The 26803-nt window shown below is 53.4% G+C and overlaps 1 protein-coding gene and 1 long non-coding RNA gene across 10 annotated transcripts in view; both read right to left on the bottom strand.

Moving 5' to 3' along the window:
* Positions 1 to 906: 906 nt before the first annotated feature.
* DHRS3 (dehydrogenase/reductase 3) overlaps positions 907 to 26803 on the bottom strand; it is a 41044-nt gene continuing 15147 nt past the window's right edge. For 5 of the 9 annotated variants that reach the window (XM_060141388.1, XM_060141391.1, XM_060141390.1 and 2 more), the window contains exons 3-8: positions 10122 to 10265; positions 9195 to 9314; positions 8596 to 8834; positions 4116 to 4241; positions 2735 to 2852; positions 907 to 1429 (exon numbers count right to left, since the gene is read on the bottom strand). In XM_060141388.1, the coding sequence (XP_059997371.1) occupies positions 2741 to 2852; positions 4116 to 4241; positions 8596 to 8834; positions 9195 to 9314; positions 10122 to 10265 (741 nt within the window). In that variant the 3' untranslated portion in view covers positions 907 to 1429; positions 2735 to 2740. Of the gene's footprint in view, positions 1430 to 2734; positions 2962 to 4115; positions 4242 to 8595; positions 8835 to 9194; positions 9315 to 10121; positions 10266 to 26803 lie in introns of those variants that run through there. The other 4 variants (XM_060141389.1, XM_060141394.1, XM_060141393.1 and 1 more) reach the window with 3 other exon arrangements.
* On the bottom strand, positions 16731 to 18011 carry LOC132515219 (uncharacterized). Its single transcript, XR_009539086.1, has 2 exons — positions 17593 to 18011; positions 16731 to 17260 (listed from the first exon to the last, which is right to left on the bottom strand). It is a non-coding gene; the product is annotated as an uncharacterized LOC132515219 (long non-coding RNA).

Here is a 26803-nt window from a genome sequence, read left to right as displayed (position 1 = left end):
CTGACGACCAGCTGAGCTGCAATCCTACTCTTCCTCCCGTGTGAGTTATGCGAAGGTGCAGGCTTGGTGCCACGCTCCAGCAACCTTCTCCCCTGAATTCGTGCCTGTGGTCTCCTCCGTCATCTCCTGGAGCCACTGCCTGCTCCCCTCCCCCAACCCGCCACCCACCTGCAAGAGCTGTGTGGATGGAGGCGCCTTAGATGAGATTCCATTGTCCACCTGTCCCCCGGCCCAAGGTCAGGTTTATTAAGCTTGCTGCAGCAGGAGAGGATGCACACCAGAGGGACACTGGGGCATCTCTCCCCACATCTCCTTGGCTGTCATTTTTCTCCATTGACTGAGCCCACGTTAATCCCCTCTGCCGTTCCAGACCTCCCTCTCCTTTGCTATTTCACTTCTACCCCCTGCAATCAAACCTGGCCCAGGGGCCCACAGCACCCCCTTAGCACTGGCCTTGCTGTGCTGGTGGTCTTCTGAATTTGGGCTGAATTTTGGGCAACATTCCCCTCTCAGCACCCAGCACGTGGTAGGTAGACAGGAGGGGCTCGATAAAGCCTGGTCCTGCTCTGCTGAGTTGGTGGCTGGTGGGAGTGTGGAAGGACAGAGAGCTGGTCTCTGCAGACTAGGTCACTATGGTCCTACCAGGGATGCAGGTAGGAAGGCAAAGTGCCCCCCAACCCATGGCTGTTGGGCCGGGCCTGGCAGAGCTGGCAAGGAGCCATGTACCCCCAGGCCTGGGCTCCAGTTTTTCTCCCGATCTCTGCCTCCTTCTTGCCTACTCCACTCCCGGCAGCTGGGGACCCTGAGCAGACCAATTCTCTCTCAAAGGATGGGGTGTTGTGGTTGGGTCTGGTGCCTTCCCCACTGACCACTAAGGACCAGAGGTCAAGGATTTCAACAAAGGAATTCGCAAAAGCCATCTCTCTTTATTTTGTATTCCTGCCGTTCAACCAGTTTGCACAAGCTGAGGATGAGTGGAGTTTGGAGGGGAAGGAGGAGTGCGTGGGCACAGTCCCTCCCGGAAATAGTCTATGCACGTTGCCGAGGCTGGTTAGACTTGAGAAGCGATTTAACAATGAACTCTACAGAATCAGAAATGTACAAAAGTGTCAAGGCAGCTGCTGGCTGGTTTCTTGCCTCCCCACGGGGGTCAGAGTTACACCCGTCAGTCCTGTGCAAAGGTCCTGGGGCTGGCCTGGGGGCACAGCCAGATTCCTCCCCAGGGGAGGAGCAGTCCTGCTCATGCAGCAGAAGTGTGTCAAGGGACAGGCACATGGGCGTGTGCCCAGGTGCCCACGCCCCCTCAGGTTCTGTGGCTTTTAAGCCTGTCTTTGCGTCCTGCCTTTATGTTCGCCCTTTGAAAGTGTTCATGCAGGTGTAGGTTCCTGAGAATTTGTGGATCTCCTCGAGGGCAGCCTGTGGGAGTATGCTGGTGGAGTGGGGAGGGAAAAGAGAAGATGGTTAGTGGGGAGACCAGTGGCCGGGTCACTGGTAGCCATACAAGGGGTGTAGTAAAGTGATGGTTCCCATAAGCTCTCCCCACCCCTCTCTCCAACATACACCGGCTCCCCCGACAAGCCACCACGACCCACCCCTCCATGGAGGAAGGGCTTTCAAGTAAGTAGGTAAATAGCTATTTACAAGGTAAAGGGTGGGTGTTACAAACTTTCAAAGCCACACTCTTAGCATTTTAGGGCCCAAACGTATCTCAGAGATCAATTAACTCCAAATGCCACTTATTCAACAAATATTTACTGTGTGGGGCTGAGGAGTTAGGTACTGGGTGTCACCTCCTCTTTTTTTTCCATGTATTATTTATGAAACAGCCACACTGTGCACATGATACAGTTGATGCCAAAATCTGTCCTCTGCCATCTCAAGATTCTCGGCCAAGTTTGTTCCACTGCATAGTGATGTTTTCCTATAGGTGGGACCTCAGGTGTTACGTCTCATCCTTTATGTCCCTCCAGATAGTAAAACACCTGCATATACCTTCAGGCCTTGTTCTTTAGCATGACACAATTTCTTGCTTCTTGTAGGAAACTTCCCAGACTCACCCCTAGGCCTTTCCTGGGGCTCCCCATAGCTCTATGCTTCCCCAACAACCCCCGGAGTTGTGCTTGCTGTTTACTTGTCAAATCCATGGGTGCCTCTGCGGTAGATATTTCATCTCCGATCCCGGCACTTAGCACAGGGCCCAGTAGAGAGACGCCCTCAGTTCCTCTGTTGAATGCAATTGAAGGGCCCTGGTCCATTCTAGTTGCAACATGGGAAAGCCTCACTTCCAGCTGGAGCAATCTGGAAGGCTTCCTGGGGGTGGTGGCACTAGAGTTGAGCCTGTGAAGATTTCTCTTGGGGAAGGTGAAAGGAGGCGCGGTGCAGGGAATGGGGAGGGGCTGGCCTCTGCTTCTTGTGGGAAAGTAGTGGGGGATAGAACACAAAATGTAGGCTGGGTGCTTACTGTGGAGAGTGCCGAGGTGTTCTAGACAAACTAGCTTTTTTTCTAGAATGTCCCCAAAAGCTTCTAAGAAGCTCCCTGCGGTGGAAGATCAGCTTGGCTTTGGTGAGGATCCAAGTCCCTGCTCTCCAAGGCTCACAGAGGCGGCCAAGTAGCATCTCAAAGCAACAGTCAGGATGGACTGAGGGAGGCTGAGGTGTGGCCTGAATGCCCGGAGTCCCCTACTCTGTGTCACTGAAAGGGACTGATGTGTCCCCGGGTCCTGAGGTTTCTTGCCTGCAGTTAGAGTAGCTCCTCAGATGCCCACTGTGTCCACAGCAGCCAGAGGGGAACCTGGTTTCCTGGGGGTTGACATCCAATAAAGGCACTTGGGTGCTTCACCTCCTGAAAAGGCCTTTCAGGTCAGAGGGGTTCAGTCATCTGGGGGTTGGGGGCCCAGGGGAGCCAAGAGTCCACGGTCACTCGGGCTCCAGGGTCAAAGCTCTCTGTGCAGCATGAGAGGCCTATGAAAACAGTGTTTAGTGGGGCACCTGCAATGGCCCCTTCAGTGTGGGAGTGGGATGGCAATGGTTTGTTGCCCAGAGTCTGGAAAGTTCTAGGGAATGTGATGCCGGGCAAATTTTGGAGGAAGATGGTCTCCTCTGTAAAGCCTACCCCCCAAGGTGGTCTGCCCTGGTAAATCCCACCAGGGATGTTTCTGTGAATCCCGGGCCTTTGGCAATGAAATCCCTGTCTTCCCCATTCACTGATGTTCATTTTAAAATTTGATTCTATTTTATTTTATTTTTGGCCGTGCCACACAGCATGCGGGATCCTAGTTCCCCGACCAGGGATTGAACCCGCGCCCCCTGCAGCTGAAGCGCAGAGCCTTAACCACTGGACCGCTAGTCTTCCCTATTAGATTGAACTTCCTGAAGGCTAGGGCCAAGATTTAGTCTCTAGAATAGCAGTTCTCAGAGTGTGGCCCAGGAACCCTTGGGGGTACCTGAGATCTCTTCAGGGGTCTGTCTGCCAGGTCAAACTATTTTTATTATAATACTGAGACAGGTTTTGACTTTTTAAGTCTCATTCTCTCATGAGTGTACAGCTGAGTTTTCCAGAGGCTACGTGACATGTGACATCAGCAGATTAAAATCAGAAGCAGATATGAGCATCCAGTTGTCTTCAATTAATTCAGATAATAAAGAGCTTTGCAAAAATATAAAATAATGCCATTCTTCTTACTACATTTCTTTTTTGGAAAATACATTTACTTTTCACAAAAATATCATTTATGTTAACACTGAATGGATTTTTTCTTGCTATATATAAATGAATAAATGTATAAATCCCATAAAATATTTTCTCAGTTTTAATTTCTAATACAATAGATACAACTCACAGAGATAAAAGCACTTTGGGTTCTTCAATAATTTTTAAGATTGTAAAGGGTTCTTGAGACCAACAAGTTTGAGAACCACCACTCCTTAGTAAGGATAGTATATCCATGGCACACGTACCACTGCTCTCACTTTCACGGCCACAGATGGCAGACATGACTAATCAATCACCGGGGTACTTTCTCTTGCCTGAGGCCTCTTCCCCACCAGGGTCCACAGGGAGAAGGGGAAATGGCCAGCATGAGCCTGACCCAGAGCTTCCTCCCCCAGCCCCATACCTTTTCAAGATAATGAGGGCGTGCATCGTCCACGGGAGGAGGAGGAGGGCCTGATTGAGCTGCACGGCTTCCACCGTCCTCCGGGCCACGGTCTCCGGCTTTAGGGGCGGGAAGAGGTTGGGGAACCTGCAGGCAGGAAGAGACAGTGTGGGTTTCCCCTGAGAAGCGAGCGCTTCTGCTGAAAACCCCTGTGGCTAACATGTCAGGGTCATCCCTTTGGCTTCTCCTGTGTGGGAGACTTGATACCTGTTTGGAACACTCTCCCTGCCGCCCAGGATGTGTCAGGAGTTCCTCTTCCTCTCACTCCTCCCAGCGAGTCTCCCCTTGACAATTGAGGGCTTTTAGCCCACCCACCCACCTGGGACCCATTCTTAGAGCACTGCAGAGGGCTCCCCCAAACCTCACTCACATCCTGTCTGGCCCTGCTAAAGCCCTCCTGGGGCCCCTCGTTCTGCTTTCAGTCCTACCCACTCTGGGCCTCACCTTTCCTCCTTCTCACCCTGCCCCAACGATCCTGGCCAACCCTGTCACTTAATATCTTTCCCATCTCAGCTGTCCCATCAGCCTGGCTCCTTCCTCCCATCCACTCAGAGTGCCCTCTAATCTCGGCCCCCTGATAATTGCCTTGACTGAATCGAGAATGGCCTTGCCTGTCTGCTTGTTTCCTGTGAATGGCCTGTCTCCCCCATCAGCCTGTGAGTTCCCCAAGGGCAGAAGCCTGGTGGGTCTTGCTCCCTGCTGTATGCCCTGTGTGCAGTGTCTGGGATATAGTAGGTGCTCAATAAATGCTTGCTGAGTGGGTAGACACTGAACGATGTGGCATTCCCCTACCACTTGCTGGTTTACTCACTCATTCCCTAATTCATGGATACACTCACCGATTCATTCAAACATCTACAGGGCGTTTCCATGGGGTTGATAAATGAATGAATGGCTGAGTAAGCAAACATCAGGGGGTTCTCATGCCTGTTCAGAGACATCTGACCTGAGACCCGTACAGGGATGATGCTCCCTTAGCGCCAGGCCTGTGCTGAGTGATCAACAGGCATCATTTGCTCCAACTGCCAGAGAAGGAAGCCGAGGCTCTGGGGATGGTGGGGACTGGGGAGTCAAACCAGGCCCGCAGGAGCCCCAGACCCGTGCTCTGTCTCCCCTGTCCCTCACTTGCTGCTTGTCCCACCGCTCCTGGGCCTATAGGTGCAGGACTGATGCTGCTGGCTCTGACCCCAGTCCCACAAAGGGCTGGTGAGCTGCTCCGGCACCAGGAGGACTGAGGGTGATGAGTCACCTGGGGATGATGTCACCCTGAGCAAAAGGCAACTCCTGGGCCCCCAGCGCGGGCTTGGCTGGCCTCAGAGAGTCCACAGAGCTCGCCCCCAACCCTTGGCTTCCTTTGCCATCAGGACGGGCTGCCAGGATGCCCACGACCCTGCAGTCTGGAAGGGCCGGCCTCAGGGTCCTGTGGAGATGGACGCGTGAGACGGCTCGTGACACTGGAGCCCCACAGATACGGTGGACAGTGTGGGTTTCCAGCCCCCACTTGGGCCAGGGCTGCTTCTGGGGAGACTGGAAGACAGGATGGACAGACCAAGCTCCGTGGGCTCAGGGGGCTCTTCCTGGTAGGATCCCTGCGGGAGAACCTGACAGAGGGGATGCCTCACACACGCCCGCTGGTGGGGCTTTCCCTTTTCCCTCCGTGGTGTGTGGGATGGGCACCCGGGGAACCGGCAGAGCTACGAACTCCCACGGAGGCTGCACAAACCCCTTGAAAGAGCACGCTCAGCCAATTTCTATCTGTGTCGTCTTGGGCAAGTAACTTTGCTTCTCAGAGCCTCACTTTCCTCATCTGAGAAATGGGGATAAGAGCTCTCGCAGGGTTGTGGAGGGTCAAACGCAGAAGCGTTTGTAAGGTGTCTGGTGTGGCTGGAACATAAAGAAGATCAGTAAAGAGCAATTTACAAACAACAGCACCCACCTGTATGGCCACTCTTGCCAGAAAACCCATCAGTTTTGCCCTAAACATGTCTCCCACCCTCAACCCTGGGACGCTGCTAAGCATGGAAGCTGCTAAGCATGGTTGGAGAGGAAGCCAATGCTTTTCTTTCTTTCTTTTTTTCCCCTTCCTTCCTTCCTTCCTTCCTTCCTGAAATGGCAGTTGGTTAGGTACCAATCAACATTTTACTGCCCTTCTCCCAAGCCCTCGGGGCTCACCTGCAATCCACAGGTAACTAACCTTCACCTAGTGCTCACTACTTGCCAGCTGGCTAGTTGATTCACGCACAGGAGCTCATCTAGCCTGTGAGGCCAGGGTACCATTATCAATCCCTTCTTACAGACAAGGAAACCGAGGCACAGGAAAGCGAAGTAATTTGCCCAAGGTCACAGGGAGCTGGGATTAGGCCCCCACAGCCTGGGTCCACATTCTGAGCCACTGTGGGAAAATGATCTGGGGGAGGCCTTGGGTTTCCTTCTTAGAGTGATGGAGAGGAAACTATGCCAGAAGGCGAAACAGGCACAGGGATGCGAGGTCTGTGAATGTCCTGCCCACTTCAGGGCACCCGATTAGAACCATGGGTCGCCACTGCGGCACTTCCATCCAATATGCATTGTTTGAGCACCTCCTGTATACCCAGATGAAAAGAAACCAAACCAAGACATCATGGGGGGAAAAAACCAACATGGAACATTAATAGTCATTAATCCAGCCTCCTCTAAATTCAGCTTCTATGATAACTGCATATAAGTCAGGTGGAAATATATACATCTGTGATGACTGAAGTCTGCTAGGAAGATTGATAACTTATGCACTTATGAAGATGTTTGTTAGTAAAAATAATAAGAGCAGCAGTTCGTTACTGAGCATCTCACATGCCCTGGGCTTCACACTAGATACGTTACATGTGTTATTTCTAATTCTCTCAATAATCCTATGAGGTATTATTTTCACTTTGACAGATGAGCAAAGTAAAGCTCAGAGTGGTAACAAAACTGGTTCAAGATTTCGTCACCCTTCAGTAGCTGAGGTGTGATTCCAAACAGGGAGTTGTGTTTTTTCCTTAATTTTATTGAAGTATAGTTGATTTACAATATTGTGTGAATTTCTGCTGTACAGCTAAGTGACTCAGTTATACACACACACACATATATGTTCTTTTCCTTTATGGTTTGTCACAGGATACTGAATATAGTTCCCTGTGCTATACAGTAGGACCTTGTTGTTTATCCATCCTATATATAATAGTTTGCTTCTGCTAATCCCAAACTACCATTCCTTCCCTCCCCTGCCCCGCCTCCCCCTTGGCAACCAGAAGTCTGTTCTCCATATCTATGTCTGCAAGACCAGGTGTTTTGATTCTTGATAGCAAAACCAGACTCAGTGATAATCACTAAGGTGTTCTGAGTGATTCCCACCCGGAGGCACTACGCCACATGCCTTCTACTCTCTCAGGAAACTCTCACAATGACACTTCCACGCTATCCTCATGTTTGGAAGAAGCTGATGCATATCATTTAGAAAGCAAAATTATCATTATATGTTGCATTGCAAAAAACAAGGAAAATAGTTTTGGGATGATTCCACATTTTCATTTATCTATAATCTTATGCCCCTTCACGAGCGCACATCGTTATAGCACCATTTACTGGGTACTTACTATGTAGCACATACGGTGTTGCATGCTAGACCCCATTTTATCCCTATCACAGAACCCTAAGGGTAGACATTCCCATCATCCCATTCTACAGATTAGCATCAGAGGCAGGAGCGGGAACTAATTGGGCTCAAGGTCACACACACCCCAGGGGCCTGGCTCCAAAGCACAAGCTCTAAACCAGTGGTTCCCATTCCCGTTGATTTAAGTGGCCTGGAGGAGGGGTGGGTGGGCTTCAGTATTTCTTTAAACTGAGCTATAACTTGCATACAATAAAAGGCATAAATCTTGTGTCCAGCATGATCAATTTTTACCTATGTAACCCCCACTCAAATCAAGAAGAGAGAACATTTCTAAAAGCCTAGAAGGTTCCCTGGTGCTCTCTGCCAGGCTATGTCCCCACTCCTCTTGTGTGGCCACTGTTCTGATTTCTATCACCTCGGTCCAGTTTTGCCTGTTGTAGAACTTCAGACAGATGGAATCATGCAGAATGCACTTTTATGTCTCTGGTTTCTTTCTCTCAACATTTGAGATTCATCCATATTGTTCACTTACCAATACTTGGTTCCCTTTTTATAGTTGGGTAGTATTCCATTGCATGCATTTAGCATGGGAACTCTGTACAAGCCCCCTGACCTGAGAAGCAGGACCCTAAACCACTATAGAACCCCACTGCCCTGCAGATGGAGAATCAGGTACGAGACCAAAAAGCCAGAGATAAAGGGTTCTGGGTTATTTTAAGATTTGGGGTCTCTGTGTGTAACGAGTCTTTCCCCTGATCCGATCTGCTGGAGGGACTTGGCTCGGAGAGGGGGTCCCCTGCCACTGACCTGACCCTCATGCCCTGGAACATCTCGGTGCTGGTGTGGAAGGGCAGCACGGTGGTGGCACTGACGCCTGGACAGTCCAGCAGCCCCAGCGTCAGGCTCTCCATGAAGGCGAAGGCTGAGGCTTTGGACGTGCAGTAGTCAATGGCGCCGGGGATGGCAGAGAGCGCCAGCACGGAGTTGAGACACACGATGTGGCCGTTCTGCAGCTCCAGCATCCGTGGCAAGAAGGCCTTGGTGGTCTAAGGGTGGGTGGGGAGGTCAGTGTGCAGCAGCTGCGGCTTCCAACAGCCCCTCTACCGCCCCCCTCAGGGAGAACAGACCAGCCTGTACACAACACACTACGCCAGCGACCAGGCTTTCCTGGGATGGGAGGCATGCGGGCCGAGGGCACTGAGCCCCACATTTCAGAAAGTCCAGATGCCTCCTGGGGCAGCCGGTCATTCGTCTTGTCCGGTCACCCTATCCTAGGACATCCCCCCTGGCCTGAGCCCAAGCCCTGGCGAGCCTCTCCCCACTCCCCTACAGCTCCCAGGATCCCTGGAGGGAAGAAGCATGTCACTGACATGGCCAGGGCTGGCTCAGGCTCAGAATAAACTTACCCAGAACTGGCCCAGGGTGTTGATGTGCTGGGACTTGAGAAGGGCATCATCGTCACTGTCCATCAGGCTCTTCCCATGGACCACGGCTGCGTTGTTCACCAGGATGGTGATGTCGCCCACCTGTGGGCAACAGGGGGTCGAGGGGCCGTTAGGGCGGGCAGCCCCAGTGGCTTGCACTTGGAGAGGAGGGACCTGGTCTTGGGAAGTCACATCACCTCTCTGAGCATCAATCTTGATTTGTAAGATGGGGCTAATACCCATACCAGGGTCGTTCTGGGGATCAGAAAGAATTTATGGCTGGGAATTCCCTGGCAGTCCAGTGGTTAGGACTTTGCACTTTCACTGCCGAGGGCCTGGGTTCGATCCCCGATCAGGGAACTAAGATCCTGCAAGCCGTGCAGTGTGGCCAAAAAAAAAAAAAAAAAAGCAGAAAAAAGAAATAATTTATGGCACATAATGTACCTGGCACAGAGCACATCTATAATAAATGAGGTTATTGTTTCATAAAAATAGTTAACATTTACCATGTGTCAGATATCTAATGGTTTCTGCTCTCTTGGAGCTCAGTGATGCATTCAGTCTAAATAGATGGCTGGAGTCGGGGATTTTCCCAGAGGGCAATGGGACATTTGTCCCCCAGGGTCTAGGATAGAAACTCACAAGATTTAAACTTCCAAAGGGGACAACAGGTGATCAGACCACTTACGTAATCAACCTATGCCCTAGTCCCTGCCCCCTGCAACATGCACACGCACACGCACACACAACCTGGGCCAGCTTCGTAGGAAAGCCCTCCAAGATGCCCTGAAAATAGCCATTCTGCCATAGGCAAAGCTCTCTCCCAGGCCACGTGAGAATGTTCTCTTTGGCCAGCATTCCCCCCCAGTGTCTGGCAGAGCTGAGGCCGGCCCCTCGCAGGCTGCCCACCTTCTCCCGGACAGCTTTGGCTGTCTGGTACACCTCCTCCCGGTTGCCCACATCGCAGATGAAGTAGTGGCACTCGGTGCCCATCTGCCGAATCTCCTCCGTCGTCTCCTTCAGGCATTTCTCAGTCCGGCCCCACAGAACGATCTGGAAGGAGAGGATAGCAGTACTGAACACGGGGTCATTAAGGAAGCCATCGTGATTCAATGATTGCCACCAGAAATTCCGTATGTAATTTGCCCCAGGACTGGGCTCCCTGATTCCATTCAAAGAGAGTATGCAAAGTCACGATATGATTTGTTAAAGGGATATATATAGCCTACTCTGAAGGGAGCCAAGAGTTTCTGAGCCTGTTCATGACCCATTGGTGGACGCGTGATTCTCAAGTCTTTCTCACGTATTGCTTCCAGGAGGATGTCTCCTGTCGGCCCAATTCCAATGATCCTACCTAGTTAAAAGTAGTAGCAGAGCTCTTTCTGTACAATGTTCCAGAATGCTCTGAGCTAGAAACAAGCTGGCCTTCTCACCACTGAGGTCTAGAGCCCGCCGATGAACGGACTGCGAGGTTCTGACCGTGAGGCGCCTGGAGGCTGAGCAAAGCCTTCCCTTCCACCCAGCTGTGGTCCGGCAGAAGGAGGGCCGGGAAGACAGGCAGCTGGGCTCCTCTGGGGAAGGAAACACGACCTCACCCCGCAGGTAATAAACACGGCACTCATTACACCAGGAAGTGACCCTGGCAGGACCAAGACATGAATCCTTAAAGGGGGTTGGACAAATTTATGAATGGCTGGCCATAAAAAGCCGGGCTAATTCTCAACCTTGACCCACAGGAGAATGACACTCCTTCCCATGGTACGTCGTTGGGTCCAGAGAGGCCCCTGTTGGTAAAAGAACCAGGGTCGGGTGACGGGGAACGAAGAATCCTGAGACCCAGCTTAATCAGCACAGAGGGAGAAAGGCTGGGGGCTGGAGAGAATCAGAGAAAGGAAGAGATAAAAGTCTCCTGGGGGATTAATCTAATGGGTTTCTATTTTTGTTTCTTCTCTTTCTTTTAAAAATTATTAATGAAATTTCTCCTTAAAAAATAAAACCTAACATGGAACCCCATATGTGAAACCAGTAAAAGGAACAAATTACACGTCCAACTCCATATTTTCTTACACTAAAAGCAACGAATGAGAGTAGAAGGGCTGAGCTGGGAAGACAAGCATTTTCAAGTGGGAGTGATGGACTAACTCCAGTCACGCCAGACCAGCATCTAACTGATTTCTGTACTTTGCTCTGGACTCGGTAAGGAGAAAAGTTACGCAGATAAGTAGTTGTTGGTGATAACCTTTTATCAATTGTTTACCTTGAAATCTCAGAACTTTCATGTAACCAAAAAAGGCACAAAATGGGTTAGCTGGCGGGACACACAAATGTGTTGGTGGCTTCCATGGATTTGACTTTTTTATTAGAGTTTTTAAAACTTTCGAAATATTTCTTAAAGGAAAATAAAAGTGTTCTTTCAACTCTCGAAACATCTCTGGGAAAGCCCAGTTTGAAAACCCCACCTTGTCCAACCAGTTTATTTATTTTAATTGAAGTCTTGAAATACAGGAAAGGCTTTACGAGGGAGAATTCCAACAGCCACCCTCCACGACCACAAAAGTCCTTCAAGAGCAAAAGGTCTGCAATTAGACAGGCTCCAAGGGACACTTTCTTGTCTGTTGAACTAAAAACAGACTTAGAATGTGTTCCTCCAGGAGAGGCTGGAGAAATTCCCTTCACGGAGAAGAGATAAACATCTGTTCAGGCATCTTCCACCATATCAGACCTCACTCTTGCCTGGTAGTCACTGTCATCCTAGTGTCCTTCCATCCTCCCTTGTCACCCCATCTGTCTGTCCATCCATCCTTCCTCACATCCATCCATCCACTCATCCATCCATCCATCCACCCCACTCCATCATCCATCCATCTAATTTCTGAGTATGTCAGTCTGAGGTGAAGGAAATCCTTGGCCTCATTTCTCATACCCTGGTCCCTGCCTAACCCCATCCCACCTCCATCTCATATGGGGAACAGGACCCTGGGGCTTGCAGAGTTTCCTAGGGCCTGGCTGAGGATGAGAGAGGAGCCTCCGGGACTCTGAGAACTTCTGGACAAGAGAAGGCAAGCTTAAAGTGGGGGTAGGGGCTTGTTGGAAGACGCAGCGGTCCAGGTGCCTGGGAGCACAAGAAAACCAGCAGACAGGGAACAGGGAAGGCCAGCTCGGTCTGCATGGCTGGAAGGACACCCTGGAGAGGGAAACAGGGGCTAGGGTGAGGGAGGCGAAAGGAAGGCTGTGCCCCACTGTCTTCCATGTATATACACCCAGGTGGGACGCTGAGGTCTGGCCATGTCCTTTTGGGGGTCTGTTGAGGATGCCCCTGGTGGGCTGGGGGGCTGGCCTCATGCTCTGTGCTCAGAGGCCCCACCTCTCCCCAGACACTGTGACGGGTTTGCTTTCTGTCCTCCTCACCCCACCCACCCCTCTGAGCAGGGAGCTCCCGGGGGCCTTGATCCTGCCTTGTTCATTTCATATCTCAGGGCCCAGCAATGCACGTGCTATTTGTTGAGCGAATGAATGAAAGTTCATGGCCGTAGGTGGGACAGGATGGGAGGTGGTTAAACAGCCTCTCTGAGGCTGAGACGAGCCCAGTTTCCTCGACTGAGCCATTTAGGGTCCCAGAACCTTCAACACAGAGGCTGCTTAGCCCAAGAGTCAGCGAGACCCGGACTTTCACCCAGAGCCTCAGAACCACCCAGGACTGAGCTGTGAGGTGAGGCCCAGGCCGGTGTGTGTGTGCCTCACTGTGTGTCTCTCTCTGTGCGTGTCTGAGTGAATGTGCCTCTCTCTGCACGCGTGCGTGTGTGTGTGCAGCCTCTGCACTGCTGTGCATTTCCTCAGGCGAGTCCCTGGGGAGCCAGGCTGGGCATCTTCCCGTCTTAGGACCCAGGTGCGTCTCCATGGTGACAGGGAGGCCAGGGCTGGTCACCTCGATGGAGCCTTCCAGGAACTGAGCCACTGGGGGTGGGAGGTGAGGGAGAGCGCTGCGTGGGGGGATGGGGGCCCTTCCTGGCTAGGAGCCGCCCAGTTGGAGCTGCTACAGCCACTGTCCCTCCTCTTCCAGTGCCCTGCCCGGACCCCTCTGGGGACCCAGAGTCACCGACCAGGAACCTGGCAGGTACAGCTCAGAGGCTGGTCCGGGTGGCTTCTCACCAGAGTCACCTGGGGGTGACCCCGGACAGCTGACAGGACAGGAGTCCCACCCAGTGCCCAAATGCGGGTAAGGATGGGGTGGGCGGGAGGCAAGGGGCTGAGAGGAGCGTGGGGTAAGCAGCCTGGGGAGGGGGCAGATTTATGAGCCCTTGGAACCCAACATGGCCTCCTCTTAATCAACTCCCAGGACAGGGCGCAGCTGGGGAGGGTCAGCGGCCCCGGGATTTACGCTTAAGCCGAGTTTATAAAATAAGAGCTCAGGGGCACTCGACACCCCCTGGCCTTCCCTGCCCTCGGGGGGCAAATGGCGAGCTTCCGTCCCGGGGAGGAGGAGGGAAGGGGGTGTGAAGACCTCTGGCGTCCCAGGCCTCCCAGCAGAGGCACGGGGTCCCGCGCTCCTCTCCCTCGGAGCTGAGCTCACAGCGAGCCTGAACCCCCGAGCAGCCCCCAAAACTGAAGGCTATCACGAGCCACATATTTTTTTTTTGCGGTACGCGGGCCTCTCACTGTTGTGGCCTCCCCCATTGCGGAGAACAGACTCCGGACGCGCAGGCTCAGCGGCCATGGCTCACGGGCCCAGCCGCTCCGCGGCATGTGGGATCTTCCCGGACCGGGGCACGAACCCGTGTCCCCTGCATCGGCAGGCGGACTCTCAACCACTGCGCCACCAGGGAAGCCCACGATCCACGTTTTATGGCTGAGGACACTGGCTCAAAGGCGCTGAGTTAACTCGTCCAAAGTCGCACTCAGTGGGTGGCGGGGGCAGGATTTGAACCCGGAGCCTTTGTCCTCTGCAGATGCACCCCTGAAACCCAAGGGACGGTGGGATTTTTCTGAGCATTGAGAATTCTGCTCCCAAACCCCCTGAGTCCTCACACCAGTGTTTATTCCCACCCAGACCTCAGCTTCATGTCCCTCAACATCCACAACCCCTCGACAGGACCGCGCAGAGGGCCTGCAGCGGGCTGGGTGCTGTGCCTTTGCGGGATTTAACGGAGAGCAAAACAGACATGGTCTCTGCCTCAGGGAGACAGCGAAGGAATGAGAAAACAGCCGGACACAAACCGCTGTGAGTGGGATAAAGAATAAAAAGGGGAACGTTGTTGAAACTGGGACATTTCTGTGGTCGCTGTATTATGCCCGTTGTATATCTAAGGAAACTGCAACTCAGAGAGGCTAAGTAACTTGTCTGAGGTCACACAGCAACCAAGGGGCCGAGGTGGGATTTGAACTGAGGTTTTTCACCATGATTCCCTCTCCCAGGAGGAGAAAAGCCATCTCCTCTCTTCATGGAGTCTTGTGAGGATGAAACACGCAAAAGCTGGCACCCGCCTAGTGTTCAGCATCTGCTCTCTGTTATTATTTCCCGTGGAGAGGAAGAGCTGAGAGAAATCACAGTACAGCCCCTTGATATACCCTCTTCTGCAGCCATTAGAATGATGAGAGTTCACACCATGGAAAAATGGTCAGGAGAAAAGGGTGCAGCATTACCCATATAGGATAATCTCAGCTCTAAAGACGTAGTAAGTTGGTGGACGTCACCAGGCTACACAAGAACAGGGCTTGTCTTGGGTGGGATCATAGCTTTGCTTCTTTGAGCTTGTCTATATAGGAAAAATGCCTCTGAAAGACAAGTTCCATCATTTATGATCTTAAAAAAGGAGGACAGAATAAAAGCTTTCCCACAGATCATTTCCAAAACAGGCCATTTTTCACACAAGTAACTCAGCACAGCCGGTCCAACCCTGGCTTGCTCCCCAGGTCCCTGGCATTGCCTCTTCAGGGCTCCCATCCACCGTGAGGTGACTATCTGCATGTCTCTCCCCACTGCTGAGTGAATGCATGAGGGAGCTCACTGGGGCTCCAGAGTTCCCAGCTTACACTCACTCATTACGCACTGTACTTGGCCCTGTGTGTGATGTCTCCCCATTTCACATCTACATACTGTCTCCTGGAGGGCAGGAACTAAATCTCACCCATCCTGGGTTCACTGTGACCCTACCTAGTGCCCAGCACAGACTGTTTTTCTCTGTTTTAAATGCCAAGGCTACTTGTGGACTCTTATTCATCCTGCAGAACCCTGCTTGAATGGCCCCGCAATTCTGAAGCTTCCCTGGCTCCTCCTTCCATCATCCCTACAACAAGAACAACACCACTATATACTGGCTAACATTTATTGAACACTTTACATCCAAGTGTTTTCTCCTTTCATACTCACAATCCCACCAGTAGGTATGACTTCTCTCTCCATTCCACAGGTGAGGTGCAGACAGATGAAATGACTTATCCAAGGTTACACCACTTATAAGCAGTGGCATAGTGTGACTCAGAACCCATGTTCCTGAGTGCCAACACTAACCCTTGTTTGTCCCGCCACTAGTGCACAGATGTGAGTGTGCCGGGCCTATTTGTGAACAAGCTCCTCCACAGGCTCGGGAGGTCCTCCAGCGAGTCAGTCATCTCCTGACCTCAGCATCCAGCATGGGCCGGGTACAGAGTAAAAGCCAACAAGCATTGTCTCATGGCACTGGTCCCAGGAGACCTCGAGAAAAATCTGCTGATCGAAGAACAGCGAGCGCCTCTCCTCCACCCGGCCTTGCCTCCCTCACCCAGAGGGGCTCACACAAATGCTTGGCCTTGGCGTTCATTGCTGGAGTTCAGCTGTGGCGCATGGTCCCACCAGGGACATGAGCTGGGTGGCCTCCGGGTGGGTCCCAGGAGGAGCATCTGTTTATGATTGGCAGCCCTGGAAAGATCTAAGTCCCTGGGCAGGTCTTTGGCAGGCATGTCCCACGGGCCCCATGTTTTGGAGCAGAGCGGTGTTCAGCTGGCTTCTCAGATGGAAAGAAAATACCCAGCAGACCCCAAAGCACGGCAGGGTGGGGAGGGGCGGGAAAGTCACAATTTGGAGGGCACATAGCTCTCCACGCCCAGCACCTCCAGCACCTCCAGCAGGAGGGTGTGAATAAAAATCTATCCTGTGGCCAGATGAGAACAAGCGAACAGCAAAACCGAGCGTGTGATACACAGCAGGTCGCCAGCAAGGAGAGGCTGAGTGGACACACCTGTGGGCGGGCAGGTCCTATTTGAAACACTGATATACACACTCTCAGTAGGTATGCCTATAGGATAAGTTACATTTTGAGCTTTCTCCTCTTTCACATCCCTGTCCATTTCCAAAAAGAGACCTCTCTCTCTCTTGAGCAGAGTAGCCTAGAACATGGGCTCCGGAGCCAGATAGCCTTGGTTCAGTTCTCTGATCTACCACTTACACAAACTTGGAAAACTCACATAACCTCTCTATAAATTAAGGTTATGAAGCAACCACTTGGAAGGGTGGTTGGGAGGATGAGGAAAGGACATGACAAATGCTAGCTATTATTTTTATTATTACTACTACTTCTACTATTATTATTAACCCAGGAACAGAAATAGATCACCACTTGCTCACAGAAGATCCCGCCATCCTCCACAAAACTGGAGTCACGGGGGGGATGGATGCCTGGAAGACCCCAGCTGGGGCTTCTTTGCCTCACCTGTGGACACAGCCTTGACCGGGGTTGAACCCCAGAATCTTAGAGAGCTCCCCATTCCCATCCTTCCACCAGATTTAGAGGACCCTCCTTTGTTCACACCCCCAACCCAGGAAGGAGGAGACCAGCGTCAAAAGCGTCCAGCTGCAAAGCAGGCCGCGGGTCACCCACTAGGAGGATTTCTTAGGAGAGGTTTTCACGCTGAGCTCTGGGGACCCTGGGGGCTCTAGTGAGGAGCTTCAGGGGCTGCCGAGGGGTGGGGGGCTTGGTAGACAGGGTCCCAAGCCGGCTCTCCATCCTCCATCATCCAGGCAGTGGCACTCTCATTGGGCTTCTATAGTAGTCATTTCTACAAAGATTCTGCTGCTAAAAAAAAAAAAAAAAAAGAATGAAGTTTGAATGCTAACGCTCTTGATCACAGCCCTTTGCTCTTTAGGACGGAAGTTTTTTTTTTTTTTCCTACGAATGAACCCGGGTTGGATGCCTCTAGCTCTCACCCATTGGGAGTGCTGGCCTATCACTCCCACATCCCCAACAAGCCATCAGCCTTTCTTCTTCCAAAAGGCAACTGATGACAGAGATCGGGTACCATCTCCAGCTGTCTCCTTCCTGGACTTCCTTTCTGCCTTTTCTCCTGGGAGCCCTGTTTCCAGACCCCTGTCTGCACCCTGCCCTTTGAGCAGCCTCAGGTTCATTACCTGTGTCCCGCTGTTGAGCCGTGACCTCAGCGGGTCACCACAGGGCCTCTCTCTTAGGGACGTAGGCCAGAGCCAGCCTTCCTCTCCGGCTCCTGCACCGCTGAGCGGCAGGCAGGGCCTCCCATGGAGCCGCGTGGTCGGATCGCACAGGCTCGTCCCCTGCCCGGGCCTGCAGAGAATGTTCTGGCTACTGCTGGCTCAGCTGTTGGAGAGGATTGTTTTGAAGCTCCTCAAATTAGATTGCCCAGCGGTGTCCTCTTCCCACAAGTCGCTGACCACAGCCTGGGGCCGGCAGAGACTTCCGGCCACCGTCCAGCTGGTCCCTTAGGAGGCACGGGGATGAGCACGAGGGCTCGCTACCTGCCTGCACTGAGCTCAGCACCTGCTGCGGTCTCTCACCTCGTCCTCTGGCAGCTCTAGGAGGGGGATACTGTACCCTTTTCATACTCGAGAAAACCGAGGCACAGGGGGCTATCCGATATACCCAAAGTTACTCAGCTGGTAGGTGGCAGAGCTGGTACTCCAACCTGCGTGGTCTGATGCCCCATCCTGTGCCCTCCGCCTCTGTCCTTCACCTGCAGGATCAAAGGGACCCTGTAAAAGGATGGATCCATTCATTGCACGGGTGTCCCACATGCCATGGGACGAGGACTGCACAGCGAGGCGTCCACATCCTGCGGAAAGAAGGAAAGACGCCACCCTGTCCTGGTACAGTGCCTGGTCTTGCTGACTGAGTATTTGCTGAATGGGTGACAGTGATGACCCTCGCCCCACTGCCAGGATACCGGTGGCCTTTAGAGCGCAGGTTGGCATGGCGCCCAGGGCTGGTGGTTGGGCGTATGCCAGGAGCACCCTTGGTTCCGTCACCTCCTTCACCTCCTTTCCGTCCTAAAGAGCAAAGGGCTGTGATCAAGAGTGTTAGCTACCACTCTGGGCCCAGCCCCCATCATCCCTCACCTGGACCACAGCCATGGCCCAAAGTGGTCTCCCAGCTTTGACCTTTGCCCCAGTGCCCCTGCCTCGGTCTATTCTCAACAAAGTAGCCAGAGAGATCCTTCTAGAACGTAAGTCAGACCTTGTCACTCTGCTTACAACTCCCAGTGGCTCCCGTCTCACCCAGAGCGAAATTGACAGTGTTTACTATGACCACAAGCCTGTCCTGCTCCAACGTGCTCCTGTCTCTCTGCCCCCTCAGCTCTTCCCCTCCCAGGGCTGACTGGTCTCCACCACATTGGTCTCCTTGCCTGCATAACCACCCAGCCGACTTCTACCTCAGGGCCTTCACACCAGCTGTTCTCTGTCCTCTTTGCCCAAGTGGCCCCCTCCCCACACCCTCTCTTCTTACAGGTTCTGCTCAAATGTCTCTTTACCTGAGAGGCCTTTGTGTAAAGTCCTCCCGACCCCCACAGATATTCTCTCCCCAACACTACCCCTGCTTCTTAAAAATAATTTTTTATTAATAGTTTTTGTTTTTTAGAGCAGTTTTAAATTATAGCAATTGTGAGCAGAAGGTACAGAGAGTTTCCACTGAACTCCTACCACTGCCACATGCACAGCCTCCCCACTATCGACAGCCCTCTCCAGAATGGTACATGGGTTACAGCTGATGAACCTACGCTGACACATCATTATCACCCAAAGTCCATGGTTTACATTAGGGTTCACTTTTGCTGTTGTACCTTCTACGGGTTTTGGCAAATGTATAATGACATGTATCCACCACTGTAGTATCGGGGAGAGTAGTTCCACTGCCCTAGAGATCCTCTAGGGTCTCCCTCCTTTCCTCCGGCCCCTGGCAACCACTGATCTTCTTACTGTTTCCATAGTTTGGCCTTTTCTAGAATGGCATATAGTTGGAATCATCCAGGATGTAGCCTTTTCAGACTGGCTTCTTTCACTTAGTAATATGCATTTAAGGTTCTTCTGAGTCTTTTCACGGCTTGATGGTTCATTTCTTTTCAGTGCTGAATATTATCCCATTGTCTGAATGTTCCACAGTTTATTTGTCCATTCCCCTACTGAAGGACTTTTTTTTTTTTTTTTTTGCGGTACGTGGACCTCTCACTGCTGTGGCCTCTCCCGTTGCGGAGCACAGGCTCCGGACGCGCAGGCTCAGCGGCCATGGCTCACGGGCCCAGCCGCTCTGCGGCATGTGGGATCTTCCTGGACCGGGGCACGAACCCATGTCCCCTGCATCGGCAGGCGGACTCTCAACCACTGTGTCACCAGGGAAGCCTCTGAAGGACTTTTTGGTTGCAAGTTTTGGCGATTAGGAATAAAGCTGCTATAAACATCCGTGTGCGTGTCCCTGCTTTTTGAACTTCCCAGATCTCTTCTTTTTCAGTCGCTGAGACATGTCTCCCTCTGTGATGAACGCCTCATGTCCCCGAGGACAGAGGGCACCCCCTCAAAACCTAATACCACTACCTGCCAGAGCTACAGCTCACAGAACCAAGTGTGGCAACTCATCTAATCCCATCTCATCTTTAGTGTGATTCTTGGGAACATTTCTGGTTCTAAGACCGCTGGAAAAACCCTCCAAGGAAACCGTCTCGAAGCCTGACTCTATGGGAAGGCAGAACAACTTCTCACTTCCAGCCAGAAACTCAAGGGCTGTGCCTCTCCCTGTCTGTCCTCAGACCGCCTTTGGCAAAACACAGGGGTGGGGCAATTCGGGCCAGAGTCACCAGCTGAAGCCCCCTGACCATTGCCCCAGTTCCTCCCTCTTGACCTCTGATGGCGAACTCCAGGTGACCTTGAGGTGGGGCTACCGAGGAGGGGAGAGGACAGGCAGCATTTGCAGACCACTCTCCAGCCTGGTGCAGGCCTTCAGTATTACCATCCTGAGAAACGGGACCGTAAGTCCCGTGCTCAGACGGGCTGAGTAGCTGGGCGTATGCCAGGAGCACCCTTGGTTCCGTCACCTCCTCCACTGCTACCACTCTGGGCCCAGCCCCCATCATCCCTCACCTGGACCACAGCCATGGCCCAAAGTGGTCTTGAACCCAGACCCCAAAGCAACACTTGAACCTGGACTCCAAAGCCAAGCTCTCTCACTACTCCCTGTCCTGCCTCATTCACTCATTTGTTCATTCACTCACTCATTCAAGGAGTAATTTATTGGGTGGTGACTGGATTGCCAGACACTGTTGGAGGCCCCGGGATACAACAGGAAATAAATTCATCCCACTCTCCTGGAGTTTGCTTTCATGTGTGTATGGGGAAGATGGGGGCCAACGGACAATAGACGATTGACCATATAATATGTAAAGGTGGCCAAAAGTGCATGGAAGGAACACGAAGCTTTGTGGGGAGGCTGGACAGAGTGATTGTGTGGCGGGAGTGATATTTAGATGGGGATGGGGGACAGGGAAAACCTCTCTGATTTGGGTAGAGACTTAAGGGAAGTGAAGGAGGAAGCCATGCAGACATCTGGGGAAGGAGCATTCCAGGCAGAGGGAACAGCCAGTGCAAAGGCCCGGGGGTAGGAATGAGTTTGGTGTGTTCAGGGGACAGCAAGGAGGCCAAGTGGAAGAGCTGAGTAGGAGACGTGAGGTTAGGGGCTGTAGCCATGGGGGTGGTGGTGGGGGTGGTGCGCTTTGAATTCTCTTCCCAGTGAGGTGCAAGTCCTTCGGAGGGCTGTGAACAGACGAAGGACAGCTCTACTTGGATTCTGGAACGAGCTCTGATCGCAGCACTGGGGGTTTGGAATGGGGGCGGGAACCAGGGAGGTGGACGAGGGCCCTTGAGGAGCTGCTGCCGCACCCACAGGTGACCGATGTGATAGGTGGAGGTGAATGGGGCTGGGGCACTTGGGGGGAGGTGATGGAGGAGGATGGATTCAGAGGAAGAGGGGTGCCAAGAGGGCCCTAAAGGGTTTGGCCTGAGAAAATGGAAGAACAGTGTTGCCATAACTGAGGCCCTGAGCCTCCTCTCCTGGGAAGGCGGGCTTTGGCAAGTTCCAGGTATGGACGAAGAGAAAGATCCTGACTTAGGTCCCTTCAGCTTCCAGAAAACTCAGCCGAAGCGGAGGGAGGGGCGGGGCGGTGAGGGAGGAAGGAGTTCCAGGTGGAGGGTGCCTGGATGCGGGCCAAGCAGGCCAGCTACCCACCTAGCGTGCCCGGGTAAACACACCAGTTGCCAGTAACAAAGTGGCCGGCCATCGCAGCCCGCTCCGTGCAGGGAGGCGGGTCCCCGCTCACATGATGGGGTGAGGGGGTGGCAGGAGTCGTCGCCGGGGGAAACCAATGGATCTGGCAGGAGGCTCCAGGAAGTCCTTCTGAAAATGGGCCCAGGGACGGGCGGGCGGCGGGTGGGGTCCTGCGGTGGTCCCGACAGGGGCTGGGGTGGGACTGGGCTGGAGTCCCGTGTGGGGATTGGGCCGGGTTCCCATTGGGCGGACAGGAAAGGGGTGGAAGGGGTAGGGGAAGGGTGGGGGTGGTGGGTGTAGATGGGGAGGGTGTGGGCGGGGCTGTGGCCGGAGGTGCCGGGAGGAGCAGGGGCTTCACAGGTGGGGTCTTTGGAGGGTGAGGAGGGGCGTCGTGTTGGAGGTGGGGCTGGGGATGAAGAAGGGGAAGGGGCAGCGGGGAGGAGAGTGGGGCTGGGGGCGGGCGAGGATGGGGAGGCCGCAGGGGCGGCGGGGCGGGGCCAGGTTGGGGTCGGGCGTGGGGGGGGCGGCGGGGGGAAAGGGTCCCCTCCCTCTGCGGGGACCGCCCGCGCTTCCTCCCTCCGGCCGAGCGGTAAACAAACGCCGTGATGTCACCCGCGCCGCTGACCTGCGGCTGAACCCGGAGCTGTAAATGAGATGCAAGGTGCCAGCAGCCTCCAGGCCGCGCGGCCTGAGAGCCACACACGCTCCTCCGCGCCGGCCCGAGGTTACCCCAGCTGCACACACGGACAGGATGCTGCAAACGCCACCAGACATTGCAACACGCAGCCAGTCTGCTGGCCGCAGCGTGAACCTTCCCGCCGCCGCCTCCGCCGCCCCCCGGGCAGGCACCGGCCCAGCTGGAGCGCGGCCTCCCTCCTCCAGAGCATCCCTGGAGCCTGGCAGCTTCCACTCATCCGGGGTCAGCCTCTCCACTAGGCACCCCATCCCCTGCCTCCCCAGGGGGCCCCCAAACCCGAGAGTCGGGCCTCTGGGGTCAGCTTTGGGCTTTTCTGCCCAACAGACTGGGGAAGTGCTTGCCTTTGCACTGGGCTTTCTGGGAAACTCATTCGTCTTCAGCGAAGCCAGGGGCGCTGAAGGCCCTTTTTTCAGGTGGAAGCGGATGCCAACGTGTCCCGGTGGCTGCCCACTCCCCCACTCCACAGGGCAGGGGGCTACTATTTCTTCCAGAGAGCTCCCAGAGCGGCCCTGGCCTGCCTACCCTTGGCAGCCCCAGGCTCTGAACCGCCCCTTGGGAATGGAAGTCCGCCTGACCGGGGCCAGGCCGACCAGCACTCTGCTCTGGAGTTGATTTGCTGTGTGACTTTTGCATGAGTCACTTGGCATCTCTGGGCTTCACCATCTCCCACCGGGGAAGTGGGGAGGTTTGAAACTGGCTTCCCTCTGCTGGTGTGGGGAAGGTCAAAAGTACAAGAAACCCTCACCAGGCTGCCAGGGCTGGTTAGAAGCCTCAGGTGCAGGGGCCTGGCCTGTGAGAACTTGGAGGCACTCAGAGAAGTCGGGGCCAGCCCTCTCCTTCCCCGCCCAGCCCCCCAAACTCAGCCTTCTGTGTTTACTGTGAGAAGCTGGGGCTATGGGAACATATGGGTAAATTAGTCCCCGGGGCCCCAGGAGCCCCTACATTGGCTCCCCTACTTGGATCCCACTAACTCAAGTCCTTTTAGGAGTTGGGGAACCTAGAATGACCCCAGATCTTTAAAAAGCACCCCAAGAACCCAGCTTATAACACCAGAGCCCATGCCAGCTTCTCTTTCACTGAAGTTAATATTTAAGTCCCTCTCCCTCACATCACCCTGTTTTCTTTTCTTTCCAACATTGTGTCACCATCTGAAATTTTGTTCTTTGTTTGCTTGTTTATTGTGTGTCCCCTTCCCCCAGTGCACACACACTCTAGAATGTCGGCTCACCATGTGTTCCCAGCACTTGGCTCGGTCATCAGCTGCCTGGGGAATATGTGAGTGAATGAATGAAATCATTTTGCCTCCCCCGTGAAATGGATGATAACATCCCTGGAGAGGATCTTGGGAGGGATAAAGTTGACAACCCAGGCAGTATGGCTGTCACGAGGACCAGCCACATCCCTCGCTGGGCCCGTGACAAAGGAAAATGTGTGGCCGCTAGTTGAAAAATTATTGAGAATTTCACAATGGTGACAGCAGGGCATTGACACGTACAGGGCGCTTCTGAGCGAGGGGTCGTGTGTGACAGCTTGGGTCGCACACCCAGGAAGCTGGGCAGGGCGGTCATACACAGAAAGTGCTTAGTAGCAGTACCCAGGGTGGGGGACAACACGTGGGCTCTCGGGCCTTCCACGCCTTCCCTGGGCTGCAGGAAGCTCACGCCAACCAAGCCACTCCCTGCTGTAGAATGGACAACACATCCCAGACAGACAGCTGACAACAGCTAGCTAGTTAAGGGCTGTCTGTGCACCCAGGGGACCCATGCAAAAAGCAATACAGAGGCATATTAGATTTAAGTGCAACAGTGGCCGTGTAACGGTCATTGCCACGGTCAGCATTTATTCAGGGGCTTCTCAAAGGTGCTATAGTGAGGCCCGCAACCCCTTAGCCTCACTTCCAACATCCAGAAAGCTCTAAAATCCTTTTTCCCCCCTTAATTCGACCCATATACATTTAGGCAAGTCCTCAAGGGGCTGTGGACCTGAGCTGTGGCCCACTTTAGAGATGAGGCACTGAGGTCCTGGAAATGTCAAGGGCACAGCCAGGAAGCGGCTGAGCTGGGACCCTGGCACCATTTCTGGGAGCTGCTGGCGAAGGTGAGAATATAGCTGTTGTTTTGGGTAAAGAAAGACAGCTGTTTTTATGGGGGTAACTCTTTCAGCATCCCCTTCCCACCCCAACCTGAAGTTCAGAGGCCCTTGAGCTGGTGTGTCCCAGGGAAACCTTCAGCCAATTAAGCATTATTTATGGACCGGCCTCCTGAAGACAAGCTTCAAATTACTTGCAGGCTGTACCAAGGTAACTGTCTTATCCTACAGGCTATTAATTAGGAATCAGTTTAATCTCTGCTGGACGAAGGTCAAACGGTATGGGGTTGACCCTTCCGGCTGGCTGGCGTCGTACTATCAGGCTGGGGATCTGGGCCCGGAGGGCTGGGGGATTCAGGGGAAGTGACAGGACATTGCAACGGGAAATGACCTGGTCAGCACATCCTGCAAAGGCCAGGATGCTGAGAGCAAAGCCACATGGGCCTCGGCCCAGGAAGCCAGGCGAGGCGGGGTTTCCCTTTAGCACCAGCCCTGCAGAATAATGGATTTCAGCGGTCCTCAGAGAATGCCTCAGCCCTCCAACATGAGAGAATTTTGCTGGAAATTCTGGCTTCCCTCACCTGCCGTTAACCCAGTCTGGTCATGCACCCTGTAGAAACCCTTCTGTGGCTCCCTAGCGCTCTTTTTTTTTTTTTTGCGGTATGCGGGCCTCTCACTGTTGTGGCCTCTCCCGTTGCGGAGCACAGGCTTCGGACGTGCAGGCTCAGCGGCCATGGCTCACGGGCCCAGCCGCTCCGCGGCATGTGGGATCTTCTCGGACCGGGGCACGAACCCGCGTCCCCTGCATCGGCAGGCGGACTCTCAACCACTGCGCCACCAGGGAAGCCTCTCCCTAGCGCCCTTCTAATCAAGTCCCAATTCCACCCGATGGCCACCAAGCTCTATGAGCTCTGCCCTGCCCTGCCCATCTCCCACCATTCTCCGCTCACACTTCTGTTCTGGCCAGGCCAGGATCTCTCATCTCCCATTTTCCAGATGTGCTCTTCCCCTCTGCCTGGAATGTTCTCCTTCTGTGGCCTCCACCTCATTGTTGATGCCTCACCTTAGACCCTGGTCCTAGCCATTGCCAGCCTTCCTTCCGCAGAAGCCGGACTGCCCGGATTCAGATCCCACGACTGTGTGTGCTGTTAGGCAAGTATTTAACCTCTGTGAGCCTTAGTTTTCTCATTTTTCAAATGGGGACAGTTATAGTTCCTCCCTCACTGGTTTGCTCCAAGGAGCACATCAGATTGTCCCTGGAAATCACTTAGTGTGTAGGAAGAGCTTTATTAACAGTGGCACAGACTGACTGGGAACCCTGCCCTGTGCTCAGAACTGCATCCCGCTCCATTAGAGTACCACCACACTGCAGTGTCACCGAGAGCCATGGGTCCTTTTTCCCAGCTAGACCGAAGATGGGACCTGGAACGCTGTGTGTTTTTCTCCTGCAATGCCTACCTTGGCCCTATGACCTAGGAGAGCCCCCTGCACACCTTTCTGTACTGTCAAATCTACCCCCAAAGGAAGGCTTCCGGGATGACCCAGAGTTTTCTTTTCTGTGGAGCAGCTTCCAACCCAGTGTGGGGTTAATTCAAGTCCCCTGTTCTGTTTTGCTCTCCAAGGACAAACCCTACGGAAGACACTCTACTGCCCTAGCCACAATGCCAGCCGCTCTGTGGCAGGGACTGTGACATCTTCCATGCCTGGTGACTCTGGGTGGCACCTGGAACACAGTTTTGCATTCAGCAGGTGTTCAGGGCAGATCCAACCAGCGTTTTCTGAGCCCCTGGCTGGCATGTTCGACAGTCTTCTGGAATCCTCCCAATGGCCTTGGGAGGTTGGGACTGGCATTGTCACATTATAGATGAGAAGACTGAGGCTGAGAGTGTGGCTAGCAGAATAATGGCCTCCCCCGGGACACCCATGTCCTAATCCCCAGAACCTGTGACTATGTTAACTTACATGGGAAAGAGGATTTAAGGTTGCAGATGGAATAAATTTGCTAATCAACTGACTTTAAAATAGAAAGACTGTACTGGATTATCTAGGTGAGCCCAGTATAATAACAAGGGGCCTGAGAAGTGGCAGAAGGAGACAGAAGAGAGAGGGAGATGTGACCATGGAAGCCAGGTCAGGGTGATGCAATGCTCCTGGCTTTGAGGATGGAGGAAGGGGCCACAAGCCAAGGAATGTAGGCGCCTCCAGAAGCTGGGAAGGGCAAGGAAATGGATTCTCCCCTAGAGCCTCCAGAGGGAACATAACCCTGACACCTTGAT

The sequence above is a fragment of the Lagenorhynchus albirostris genome, chromosome 2, assembly GCF_949774975.1.
Source record: "Lagenorhynchus albirostris chromosome 2, mLagAlb1.1, whole genome shotgun sequence".
Classification (NCBI taxonomy): Eukaryota; Metazoa; Chordata; class Mammalia; order Artiodactyla; family Delphinidae; genus Lagenorhynchus; species Lagenorhynchus albirostris.
The sequence above is the reverse complement of the archived record's forward strand: the minus strand, read 5'-3'. Positions and strand labels throughout refer to the sequence as shown.